At 37.6% G+C, this 13,734-nt stretch overlaps 1 protein-coding gene across 5 annotated transcripts in view; it reads left to right on the forward strand.

Annotated features, from left to right (window-relative positions):
* Window positions 1-13,734, forward strand: part of PDE5A (phosphodiesterase 5A) — a 136,443-nt gene that overhangs the window by 19,139 nt on the left and 103,570 nt on the right. For all 5 annotated transcript variants that reach the window (XM_019808688.2, XM_019808690.2, XM_034671297.1 and 2 more), the window contains 2 exons: window positions 1,700-2,288; window positions 13,390-13,479. In XM_019808688.2, coding sequence (XP_019664247.1) covers window positions 1,700-2,288; window positions 13,390-13,479 — 679 coding nt within the window. The remainder of the gene's footprint in view (window positions 1-1,699; window positions 2,289-13,389; window positions 13,480-13,734) is intronic.

Raw genomic sequence — 13,734 nt, forward strand, 5'->3', positions numbered from 1 at the left:
TTTAAAGATTTTATTTATTTATTTGACAGAGATAGAGACAGCCAGCGAGAGAGGGAACACAAGCAGGGGGAGTGGGAGAGGAAGAAGCAGGCTCCTAGCAGAGGAGCCTGATGTGGGGCTCGATCCCACAATGCCGGGATCACGCCCTGAGCTGAAGGCAGACGCTTAACCGCTCTGCCACCCAGGTGCCGAACCATTTTTCGATTGTATAAATGTATCATTATGTATTTAACCAGCCTTCCAGTGGTGGTACAGGGAGCTTGTTGTTTTTGCTATAACAAATACTGCTACAGTAAATATGCTGGCACTTTCTTTGCCACATGTGTAAAATCTCTGGAAGGAAGGATAAATGCATTTTAAAATTTGTTAGTTGTTGCCTGTTTACCTCCAACGAGGTGGTAACAATATTTACTATAGCCAAAAAAATTGAAGAGTGTCTGTATACCAACACTTTACAAAATAGTGCAGTGTGAGACTTTTTTTGTCCTAGCCTTTTAGGAAAATAATCAATATGCCATTGTAGAGTGGGGATTGCATTGCTTTTATTATGGGCAGATTCTTTTAAATATCGTCAGTGATAACAAGTTTTTGTCTTTTGAAGGTGAATTTGAGTTTTGGGGAAAGTCAGATCTTATGCATAAGAGATATTAAAGTAGCTGTTATTACTCTAGGGTTTTTTTTGTGTTTTTGTGGGGTTTTTTTTTTTTTTTGGTTTTGGTTTTGGTTTTGGTTTTGTTTGTTAGTTTTGAGAGGAGGGCTAAGTGAAAAACAAGATCTAACTTTTAGAGAAACTAATATGCTTATTTACCTTATGAATTTTCTTAAAAGTTAGTTTCAAAAGAAGAGCTCCAAAAATGTCTAAAGTAATGACACTATTAATTGGTATAAGATTACAATTTTTTCCAGGGGTAATCGTTGGAATTGAACAATCATTTTGATGTGTATGATCTGATTTTTGTTTTAAAAAAATCTCCCACCATGAAGCCTTGAGCTCAAGTGGATTTCTTTAACAGAGAGGTACATTAGAAACAAATAATTTAAATTTTCTTGGACTACATTTTTAAAATTAGGTACTGCTTGCATTTTGATTTTCTTCCTTTATACCAGAAGTAGATAATCTAGAAGAAGAGATAATTTTTACTATTATTGAACAAGCATTATTAGGATAATATTTACAGAAGTCTATAATCTTTCTACATACCAGATCAAATTGTTTATATTTTCCCCCTTCTAAATCTAATCTGTACATGACAATATAGGTAAAATTATCTAAAATTAAGCATATTATTAGCTAGCCAAATTTAGATAAATATTTGTTTTAAATTTTCAAATATTTAACTTCAGAACAAGTTGTATGTTTTAGAGAGCGAGTTAATTTTTATATTTGTGTTTTCCTAAGACTGTTGTCAAATTCAGTGTCTTTTACGCTAATGCAGACTGCTTTTGAGAGAAGCAGACTTGATGCTTTATGCATTGTAAATCAGATACCTGAAAATCTATTTATTAAAATGTTCATTGAAGCAATTGTTCTTTACAGTTTTTCAAAATAAAACTGTCTTAAATAAACCACCGTGTTTTTATTTTCTAAAAAAAACTGAATTATTATCTAATCAGTTTGCCGTGAGAGAATTTTTAGCAGCTCTTAGGGATACCACCTTTCTTTCTTAAATGTTTAATATGTCTGCATTCTGTTCTGCAGAGAAATGGTCAATGCCTGGTTCGCTGAGAGAGTCCACACCATCCCTGTGTGCAAGGAAGGCATCAGAGGCCACACAGAATCTTGCTCTTGCCCCTCGCAGCAGAGTCCCCGGGCAGATAGCAGTGCGCCTGGAACACCAACCAGGAAAATCTCTGCCTCCGAATTTGACCGGCCTCTTAGACCCATTGTTGTCAAGGATTCTGAGGGCACTGTGAGCTTCCTCGCTGACTCAGAAAAGAAGGAACAGATGCCTCTAACCCCCCGAAGGTTTGATAATGATGAAGGGGACCAGTGCTCGAGACTCTTGGAATTAGTGAAAGATATTTCTAGTCATTTGGATGTCACAGCCTTATGTCACAAAATTTTCTTGCATATTCATGGACTTATCTCTGCCGATCGCTATTCGCTGTTTCTGGTCTGTGAGGACAGCTCCAATGATAAGTTTCTTATCAGCCGCCTGTTTGATGTTGCAGAAGGTTCAACACTGGAGGAAGCTTCAAATAACTGTATCCGCTTAGAATGGAACAAAGGCATTGTGGGGCATGTGGCAGCACTTGGTGAGCCCTTGAACATCAAAGATGCTTATGAGGTAAATAGGGGATCATTGAGAGGGGGGAGCGGGGTGAGGAGAGGGTGTGGAACAAGGGTGGAACATTGGACACCTGCTGTGAATGGTTGGGGGGCGAACAGGATCACTGAGGTGTAGTAATTTGCATACTTACTTAAAACTGGTATGTTATGGTCAGAACTTTCCCATCTTTTTTGAATTTATTTTTAAAAAGATATTATTTACTTTTTTGAGAGAGAGTGAGCATGAGCAGGGGGAAGAAGACGGGGCAGGGGAGCATAAGAGTCTCAAGCCGACTCTGTGCTGAGCACGGAGCTCCACTTAGGGCTCAATCTCATGACCCTGAGATCATGACCTGAGCCCAAACCAAGAGTCGGACCCTTAACCAACTGAACCACCCAGGCGCCCCAGAACTTTCCCATCTTTTAAATGAGTTTCTTTACTAGTGCTTGAGTCAAGAATATGGGTGATAGAGAAATCTTGTTGTTTTTCCTCTTTCATGGTAATTTAACATAGCTCATCTCACAGTTGTATTTTCTTCTCCTTTTACCCGCTGACTATACATATCCTTATCTGTTATCACAGATACTAACAAGGATTTTACTGAGATTCTAAAATGCTAGGTCCAAAAACTGTCAAAAAACCAAAGCAGTAGTCTTTTTCCAAATTCATTTGTTTATTCATTCAAATTAATTATATTCATTTATTTGAAGTCCCATTGACACAAAAATCTTATTTTTTTTCTTTTCATCCTTTCTTTCATTTGTTTTGTTAAATAAATTTATGTCTTCAAAAATGGGAATTGTTGCTATAAAATATTTCAGCGGAAAGATTTGCTATAATTATATGTAGGTCTTTAATTATGGACTTAAAGATTACACCGTATGATTCTTCAGATTTGCCATTTAAAATGATCTTTTTTATTAATAGAATTTTGGTTTTTAAACAAGGCATCTTAACCGAATGACACTTTGTTTATCAGGTTATTTTCTAGCACCTTGATAGAACACTTGTTCTAGCTACCTGCTATGTGGTACACTCTTAAATGTTCCGTGGTAATCCCAGCTTGCAACTCCTCTGTGTAAGTTGAGTGGTCATTGCTGTTTTATTCACCCCTGTATTCCTGATACAATGCCTGGCACATAGTCAAGTCTCTCATTTTTTTTTTTAAGATTTTATTTATTTATTTGAGAGAGGGAGACAGAGAGAGAGAGGGAATACAAGCAAGGGGAGTGGGGGAGGGAGAAGCAGATTTCCCACTGAGCAGAGAGCCCAATGCTGGGCTCAATCCCAGGACCCCGGGTTCATGACCTGAGCCAAAGTTAGACGCTTAACAACTGAGCCACCCAGGCACCCCAGTCAAGTCTTAATAAATATTGATTGAATAAAAATTATATAGTAGATAGGATAGATAAGTAGCATAGGAAGCAGATCATAATAAATGCCAAGGAAAATGTTTTAGGTTCAGGGAAGCAGGAGATGACATTACTTGGGAGCGGAGAAATGTTTCTTTGAGGAAGCAATGCTTGCTATGGACCCTGGAAAGTAGGTAAGATTTGCATAGATTGGTTTGTGTGCATGGTGAGGTCCAGATGTAAAGAGAAGTTGAAAGAAGCAACAGGGCCGGTACTCCATGTGGTGCTTGTATGGACATGTGTGGACAACAGCCAGTGTAGACATTGAGGAGCTATGAGGGCAGAGCCTGGAGGTTACTGGAGTCTTGAATGCCAGGCTGAGGGCTGTGTATGCGGTCCAGAGCCGTGAGGAATGATTGAGATGGTTTGAAGGGGGGACTGGTATGATTTAGACTGATTTAGCAGGATGAATTGTACAGTGGTCATAAAATGAAAATACTAGACACTGGAGGATAGATTATTAATAGTGTGAGCAAGTGAGGACTGAACCAGGGCACTGGCCGTAACGAGCAAAAGAAGGGACTGGATTTCCAGTGAAGGAGGGGAGTCTGCCAGGGGTGGCAGCTTACAGGCGATGGAAGTGAGGGGGAAGGAGGAGTTGAGGATGACTGAGGGTTTGAAGCTGGGTGAATAAATATGGTCACTAGAGAGGAATACTGCAATATGATAGTTCAGGTAGGTGAAATCATGAGACGCTTTTCAGAATGCACTCTACACAAGCGGTTTATTCCACTTTGATTCTTCTTGGAGCTATCTCCGTGACGCCTGTGAGCTCTGTAGTAACGTCACACCGTAGCGGACTACAAGAGGGGTATTAAGGACACAGCTGAAGGATTGCTGCCAAATTTGCAGAATTCCCTTCCTGTCTTAGGTGACAGCTGGGTTTCCGCTTTTCAATGGCACTATAGTCCCAAGTACAGTAGGACCATAAATATGCTTCAGCTTTGCTGAGAAAGCCTTCATTTGTCTGTGTGGTTCTGAGTTTCTGCAGCCCTGAGAATTTCTTCACTTACATGCATTTTTGTTTAATATGCTTACCATTTTCAAAGTTTCGACAGCGTAATTTTTGGTTCAGAGTTGGTAATGAGCTAATTCTTGTACTGCTGTCTAGAAGAGGTCCCTGGCCTGGATTTGCAGTGCTTCCAGGGTGAGACCTCCTCGCTGTGGATTCTGCACCTTGCTACTTCACCCTTGGTGCCCTCGATCTGTGTTTACAGTGGCCTTAGCAGAAGTTATTCGTGTCCCAGGAATTTCACTCTGAAGGTGTGGAGTTGATCTGTGACATACAGTTTTCATTGGTGTTGATGGTGGAAGGCCGTTGGCTAATGTATAATTCATTATTCGGCCCCAGCCATAATTCGAAGAATCAAAATCGTGTCTCATAGCTTTTTGTGGAAGGAGTCAGAATAGGAACATGCATTCTGCTCTCTGAGTCCTACCTCTTTAAACATGCATCTGTAAAAACGACACCTTATGGCAGTATTTCTTAAAGCCTGTTTGACCACAGAACCCTTGAACAGTTGCAACGTAGCAATGGAAAACCACGAGGTGGCCATGAAATATAATCATGCTCGGTTTGAAGCTAAAAATAGAAAAAATAGCCTCATAGATAAGTCAGTTGTAAGAAGTGGTCAACATTTGATTCATTTTTTAAACTTTGTGAATAAATGATATAAATCTGAGAATTCAGTTATTTTATTACTAATGAGATAGCACATTCGTATATTTAAAATATAAAACAAGATCCACAAGTTAAACCAGGGATTCTCAATCAGACCACAAATACCAGTGAGAGGGTGTTTGCTGCCTATATATAGATGTTCAATCACACAGCATCTCTTCCTGCATCAGCCCATCATTCATGTAACTTTCTTGAATGTGGCACAGCATTTATTGATGATAAGATATTAACACATAATAATCAGAACTGTATAAATGTGTTTGGTGTTCTCCTTATATATGAAAACTAGATACTATCCAGTATCTAGAATGGATTGTGTATTAGGGGTCTTCAGAGAAATATATGTGTGTGTGTATATATATGTATAATATATATAATATGTAAATATATATATATATATGAAGAGGATTATTACAGAAATTAACTCACACGATTATGGAGCCATAGAAGTTCTACAGTCTGCCTGCTGCCTGCAAGCCGGACAACCAGGAAAGCTAGTGGTGTAATTCAGAGTTTGAAGGTCTGAGAATTGGGCAGCCAATGGTGTAAGTTTGATGTGGGTTTGAGTCCAAAAGCCTGAGAACCAGGAACTTCAATGGAGGGCAGGTGAGCAGAAGAAGGTGGATATTTCAGCTTTAGCAGAGGGAGTGAATTTGTCCCTCCTTTGCCTTTTTGTTCTGTTCAGGCCCTCAGTGATTTGGATGATGCCAACCTGCATTGGTGAAGATCTTTGCTCAGTTTATTGAATCAAATGGTAATCTCTTTGGAGACATCCTTAGACACATACCCAGAAATAATGTTTTACCAGCTATTTGGGGATTCCTTAGCTTAGTCAAGTTACACTTAAGATTGACTATCACGGATTGCCTTGAACACCTAGTTTCATGTCCTACGGAGCCTTAGGATTCCCCAAGATGTCCTGTGAAAGGATTTATATTGTCAAAACACTCCCCTTTCTCCCAAGTCAACTGGAATGCAAAACTTAGGCTTCTGTTCTGTTTCCATAGGACAGCCACTCCATGTATACCATGATTTCAAGGGAGAGACTTGTAGGCCTTTAGGGAAGGGTCTCATTGCCATTCATGCGGCCTTCACCATGTAGCTACTATTCTTCCTGCCCTGATGACGTCGTTCCTCCTTTTGTATTCCTTATCTAGATAACTCAGTCTCTATCATCTCTCATTTTGCACGTCTCAGTTTGTCAAGATGTGTTTCTAAAGAAATATGAGCTCTCTCAGATGAATTTCCTATGAATAAAATGAATTCCAAAATGAATTTTAGGAGAAAAAAGTAACACTAGCAATTGTTTTAATCTTGATAAACCTACTAATCTGTCATGATCTAATTGTGCCCCATGGAACACAGTTTGGGAATTGCTATATCTATCTTTGTTCAGTGGTCTAAAAATCTTTAGGGATTGTCTTAAAAGTGCTACTCTGTGGAAGAAAACTAGCCTATAAATTGGCAAGACTACTATGTTGTTTTCTGTTATTTTTATTTTTATATAATTTTAAACTTAAGGAAAAGTTTTAAGAGTGGTATAAAAAACTTCCATATATACTTTACCCAGAATCTCTAGTTATTTATGTTTTGCCCCATTTGCTTTATCATTTTCTTTTTCTATATGCAATGCATGTCAGTAATATGTGAATGCTATTTTTCCTTTTTTTTTTTTTTAAAGAGTTTATTTATTTTAGAGAGAGATAGAGAAGGAGCAGGGGAAGGGACAGAGGCAGAGGGGGAGAGAGAATCTCAAGCAGACTCCATGCTGAGTGTGGAGCCTGATGAGGGGCTCAATCTCAAGACCCTGAGTTCATGACCTGAGCCAAAATCTTGAGTCCGTCACTCAACTGACTGAGCCACGCAGGTGTCCATATGCATACTGTTTTTCTGAACCACTTAATAAGTTGGTTTTTACTAAATATGTCAGTGAATATTTTCTAACAATATTCTTTTATACAATTTTAATACATTTTTCAAAATCAGGAAATGTCATTATACAATGCTATTACCTAATAGTCCATAGTCAAATTTAGTCTTTTGTCCCATTAATGTTCCTTATGGTTATTTTTTTCCTCTGATCAAGATCTAATCCTGAATTACATAATGCATAAGCTTGTCATGTCTCTTTAGCCTACTTTAAATTTGGAATAGTTTCTTAGTGTTCTTTATCTTTCTTTACATATTTTTTGAGTACAGGCTAGTCGTTTTGTAGAATGGCTTTTTGAGGAGATTCAAGTTAGGTACTTTGGGCAGAAGTACCACAGATGTCAATGTTGAGACCTTGTCTGGTTTTCCAAACAACTGAAGGTTCTTTACTTCTTCTATGCCAGCTGGGTGTCCTACAATCCAGTTCAATTCTGATGCTAACTATTAGTAGCATCTAGTAACTACCTTCTGACACTATCCTGTTACCAGTTAGCACAGACTTCACAATCTAAAGACTCAGTCCCGCTAGATTATCCCCAGTTCCCAGTTCAGATACCAGCCACAAACACGGTCCCCAGGCTACTCACGTTTATCTCCACAGGTTCAATAATTTGCTGGAATGACTCACAGAACTCAAGGAAGCACTATATATTTATTATCTCAATTTTTAAAATTTATTTATTTTTGCAAGAGAGAGCACATGCCTGCATGAGCACAAGCAGGGGGGTGGGGGAGGGACAGAAGGAGAAACAGATTCCCTGCTGAGCAAGGAGCCCATTGCAGGTCCTGATCCCAACACCCTGGGATCATGACCTGAGCTGAAAGCAGACACTTAACTGACTGAGCCACCCAGGCACCTAAGGAAGCACTATATTTACAATTACAGTTTTATTATAATGGATATAATTTAGGAACAGCTAAATGGAAGAGATGCATTAGGGCAAAGAATGGGAGGTGGGGGAGACAGAAATTCCATGCCCTTTCCAGGGAGTGCACCACCATCCTAGACTTAGATATCTTCACCAACCCAGACACTCCTCCAAATGTCATTGTTCTGAGTTTCTTTTTAATCAAGGTTTCATTATGTAGGCATGATTGATTATATCTATTGGCCATTAATGATTAATTTCAATCTCCACCCCCCTCTTCATTCTCTAGAGGTCAGGGGTAGGGCTCAAAGTTCTAACTCTCTATTAAGTTGTTTGGTTTTTCTGGTAGTCAGTCCCCATTTGGAAGCTGTCTGGGGCCCACTCCCCTATTACTCATCTCATTAGCATGAAGTCGAGTATGGTTGAAAGGGGCTTGCTATGACTATCAAAAGACTTTCCTGTTTCTCATGGAATTACAAGGGTTTTAGGAGTTCTGTGCCAGGAACCTGGGAAAGACTAAATACATATTTTATTAAATACCCATAATATTCTCAGCATATGTTTTGGGTTTTTTTTATAGATTTTATTTATTTATTTGACAGAGATAGAGACAGCCAGCAAGAGAGGGAACACAAGCAGGGGGAGTGGGAGAGGAAGAAGCAGGCTCATAGCAGAGGAGCCTGATGTGGGCTCGATCCCACAACGCCGGGATCACACCCTGAGCCGAAGGCAGACGCTTAACCGCTATTCTCAGCATGTGTTATCAGGAAGCATGTGAAGTTGATGCTGATGTTAATTCTGAAAACTTGGTTAGTAGTGTCCACTAGGTTTCTCCACTATGAAGTTGCAATTTTCCTATTGTAATCAATAAATATCTTATGGTGAGATACTTCGATATTGTGTAAATATTCTGTTCTTCATGAACCTACATTTACCAGTTTAAGTGTCCACTGATTTTCTAATTCCATCATACTGTCTATATTTTTTAGTTGGCATTCTCATGGAAGAAGAGTTTACCTTCTTGATTGATGGATTCATTCATTCATTCATTTATATCACTGTGGACTCATGGATTTTTATTTTGTGTAATGAGTTATGATCTGTTATTATCTTTATTTATTCAGATTCTCAAATTATATAAGATTGGCTAAGTTCCTGTGTCTTTTTCATATGTCATTGTCACTCTGGGCTTTCTCACTTCCTTGTGGTCTGAAAGTTCTAATTGGCTTAACAATATGTTCCATGCCCATCTTATACTTTCCCCCTCCTAGCCCTAGAATCATTCTTTTTCCCAAGGAACTCAGGTTCCTTTCATTGGAGGGAATGGTAACCAAGATAGAAACTAAGATGTGAGCCCTAGATGTATTTATTGCTTCTGGTATGTGTTTGCTATCAGTATGTCAGTAGACAGAGCTAGGAATAAAATATATAAATACACACATGCCTATATTTTATTTATTTTTTATCTACTTCCTATATTAATAACAATGAATTCTTACTGATACCTCCAGTTTCAATCTAACACCTCAAAGCGCATTTTGTTTTTCTTCCTTCTTTTTCTATTGGGTTGTTCCTTCTCCAAAAATGAAGAACCAGGCTTCCTTATTCTTTACATATTTGTGCATATGTTCAAGCCAAGTTCCAAGCTCTTGAACCCTTTGTGCACATTCTGTTAGCTTTCCCTTCAGGCTGAACAATTTCCATTAGCACTTCTTGTAGTGTAGACCTGGTGGTGACAAATTCAGTTTTAGTTTATCTGAAAATGCCTTTATTTGCCTGTATTCTTGAAAGATATTTTCACTGGATAGACAATTCTCAGTTAATGGTAGTTTTCTTTCAACATTTTAAAAGAGTTTTCCTACATTTTTTGATCTTCCTTTTTTGCATAAGAAGTCCACTATCCTTTGTATTTTCCTCTTATAAGTTTCTTGCTATCTATCATTTTCATACTATATGGGTAAGTTCAAGGTTTTCACTAACTTCAAGGAAATTTTGGTCTCTGTCTTTATTTTTCCACTCTATTCTCTTTCTTCTCTTTGGCACTCTAATTATATATATGTTAAACCACTTGATATTGTCCCAGAAAACACCAAGACTTTGCTAACTTTTTACAGGGTTATTTTTCCCCTCTCAGTCTTTCCGATTAAATATTTTCTGTTGACCTGTCTTCGGGTTCACTGACCTTTTCTTCTGTTGTTTCTAATGTGCTGTTAAATCCATCAATGAACTTCTCATTTTAGACATTGTACTTTTCAGCCCTAGAGTTTCAATTTGGGTTTTTAAAAAAAATTTTTGTCCTTTACGGTTTCCCATCTGTTCATTATTACCCTCATTTTCTTTTAAATCCTTAAGTACCTTTATAATAGCTGCTTTAAAGTACCTGCCTGTTAATTCCAACATCTGAATCATCTTGGGGTCATTTTCTATTGACTACTTTTTCTCCTCACTGTGGGTTGCAATTTCCTGTTTTCTTCACATATGTTGTGAGTTTTGATTGTATATGGGACATTGTACATGTTTTCTTGCAGGGCATTTGGATTTATACAGTCTTTCTTTAAAATAGGGCTGACATTTTTTCTTCCAGGATGCTCAATTACTGAAAGCTCTTTTTGGTCAGGCATGGTGTTATTGTTCAGGTGAATTTTGAATTTGGCCTTAGGGAATGCCCCCCTCAAATCTAGGGAATGGTCCTTACGCCTAAGGATTGGCTTTTCTGTGTCTCAACTGAATGCCTGACGTGGAATGGCTGAGCTGGAACTCCAGTGTCTACAAACCTTTCCCTAATTGGTCTCACCATTCTGCTTTCAGCCTTCAACACACAATTTTTAGCTGGTTCTCTTACAGTCTTGCCCCATACATGTTTGAAGTGAACAGCCATTCAGTCTTCTGCCACTCCTTTTATCTCTTCCCCTAATCCCCCGACATAGCTCTCTTATTAGGTACTTTGCCTTGCAGATTTTAGCCACCTGAGAAGCCCTGAATTCCTTTCAGTTCCATTTGGAACCATTTGGAACCATTGCTATACTTGGCAATTGCCTGCCTTCTTGCCAGCAGGAAAATGCCCCTAGGAAGAAAGCCAGAGTGGTTGTCCTGTGTATTTTCCTTTTTCATGGTCTGTGGTTTAGTTGTCTCATATATTTGGTCTAGTCTTATAGTTTTCAGTAGGAGGGCAAGTGTGGTACCAATTGCTTTATTTTAGCAAGCGGATATCCAAGGCTTATGTTTTTTTTTGTTTTTTTGTTTTTGTTTTTGTTTGTTTTAACACTGTCATGTTCTCATAAACAGTGAAAGGAATAATCACAGTAATAGTACTGCTCCTTTTTTTCTTTGGTGTTTCCTGGACTTAAAATGGCTAAAAGTTCTTTATGTATATTGCCTTTGCACTGAGTGCATTGTTAGGAAAAGTCTTTGAGATGCCAGAATTCACCTACAGTGATTTTGAAGCATACATTACACCCACCTCCTTCAATGAAATGGAATCCAGGGCTGCTGTTGATTTTAAATTCCTAGTATGCCCCCCAAAGCTGTGCAAGCCCTATTAATTTCAGTCTGTTAAACTCTATTGCTTTAATTAGATAGTTAAGTCCTCTTCTTTATAAATTGGTCTTGTAATTCAAATATTCATTAACAAAATAATTTCTGAGAGTGGATTTTTATTCATATTTTGATTTTTAGCTTGTAGAATTCTTCACTATATGAGTTATTAATTGTTTACTTCTTTAATTCATCAATATTCAGTGTCTATCTTCCTTTTTAGTATGTTATTTAAGAACAATTTTTAAAAATATATTCAGCCAGCATTTTCTCTGTGTCTCAATATAATTTTGAGCATGTTTGCAAAAAAAAAAAAAAGCAAAACTGCAGTAGTATTTATTTATAATATAAAATATTTATACTGATTTTCCACCATTTTATAACTTTTCTTTTGAAGTTGTCTTTAATGCTAAGTTTGGCTCTCCTGGGAAAATTGGCCTCATTTCTGAACCCAGTTGATGGAATCTACTGGAATCATTGACTTCATTCACAGCTTTGGCTTTGCGTGACTTTGGACTAATTAAAAAAATAAATAAATGACCTTCAAAGATGAGGGTTTTCCAGCGTGGCTATTCCATATTCTCTGAAGGGAATTCCAAAACCAGAGTTTTTAAAACAGTGTTGCTATTATTAGGTTGAGCGTGTAACTTCCCAAGGCTTTTGCTTTGAGGGGACCAACACTCCTTCAAATGTTTATGTTCTGGTATGTTTGTTTCCATTCTCATCTTATCTCATATAGTAGTATCTCGCCGTTTCCTCTAGTATGTTTTCCTTCTTACCTACAGTGTTTGTTTTAAACTATAATAAGTTAAAAATGATCACATTTAACTGTGATATCATTTGTTAATGAATTTCTTCATTTATTTAACAAATGCTTTTGAGTTCTTGTGCTAGTATCGGGAATACAGTGAGGGACCAAAAAAAGCCCCTCCTAGAGTTTGCAACCTAACTTTAATCTTCCCAATCTAAAGTTCAAGGGAAGATAGCCTCTACCGTTCTTTCTTTAACCCACATTTAGAACCTTTACAGCTCTTAGAAGTCCTTTGTGATTATTGGATGTGCATGATGTCCTTTGTAAAAGGGAAAAGAAACACAAAGATTAAGGAGTTGTTTACAGTCTGATTGAGGCCATGCAGCTTTTTTATGCCCGCATACACACGAAAATATTTAAAATTCTTAGGAACACCTGGGATAGAAGAACAGAATACTGAGGTAATATATAAACAACCATACGAGGGAAGTAAAGTCAGTAATAGGTTGTTTTGGAGTGGGTAGGTTTTATAAGGAAAAGTTTCAGAGTAGAGATGCTTTCCTTTGGATGGCACAGAAGAATCCGATAGTGCGATGGGAAGAGGCGAATTGTGTTACAGAGGTAGAGAGTTGCCACTTTTCTGTGAGTCTAAGGAATGCTGCCTAAGTTGGTTATTAATATTATGAATTTCCTTTATTTCTGAACATTTGTTTGAGTCTGTATTTTTTTGTTTCTCATGAACACTAGCTACTAAAAGACATAAATTTATCTTTGTCAAAGATGATATGTACTTACATGATTTGATGTCTTTCCAATGATAAAATTGTCATTCAGAGCAATAAGGTAAGTCGAAGGTTAGATTTTTCTAATCTTATAAATCGGAAAAATCAAATCAATCTTTGAACAGGTCAGTCATTAAATTGAATTTCTTTTTCCTTTCTAGGATCCTCGGTTCAATGCAGAAGTTGACCAAATTACAGGCTACAAGACACAGAGTATTCTTTGTATGCCAATTAAGAATCACAGGGAAGAGGTAAGCCAATTTTCCATTTTATTAAGGTCATTTGGAAACATTTTCTTTTTGAAAAAAAAGTTTTACTTTGCATACTTGTGAAATAATACTATAGTGACAAGTTAACTACAAAGTGCTTAAATGTTCTGCTTGTTTTTTCTTTTTTTTTTTAGACTTTAGATAGGGCTGAATCTTGATAGAGACTTTACTCTGACTTAGAAATAGATTTCGCACATTTCCTTACTTCACCCCCTGTCACCATCCCAAGACTTTATT

The sequence above is a fragment of the Ailuropoda melanoleuca genome, chromosome 11, assembly GCF_002007445.2.
Source record: "Ailuropoda melanoleuca isolate Jingjing chromosome 11, ASM200744v2, whole genome shotgun sequence".
NCBI classification, from domain to species: Eukaryota; Metazoa; Chordata; class Mammalia; order Carnivora; family Ursidae; genus Ailuropoda; species Ailuropoda melanoleuca.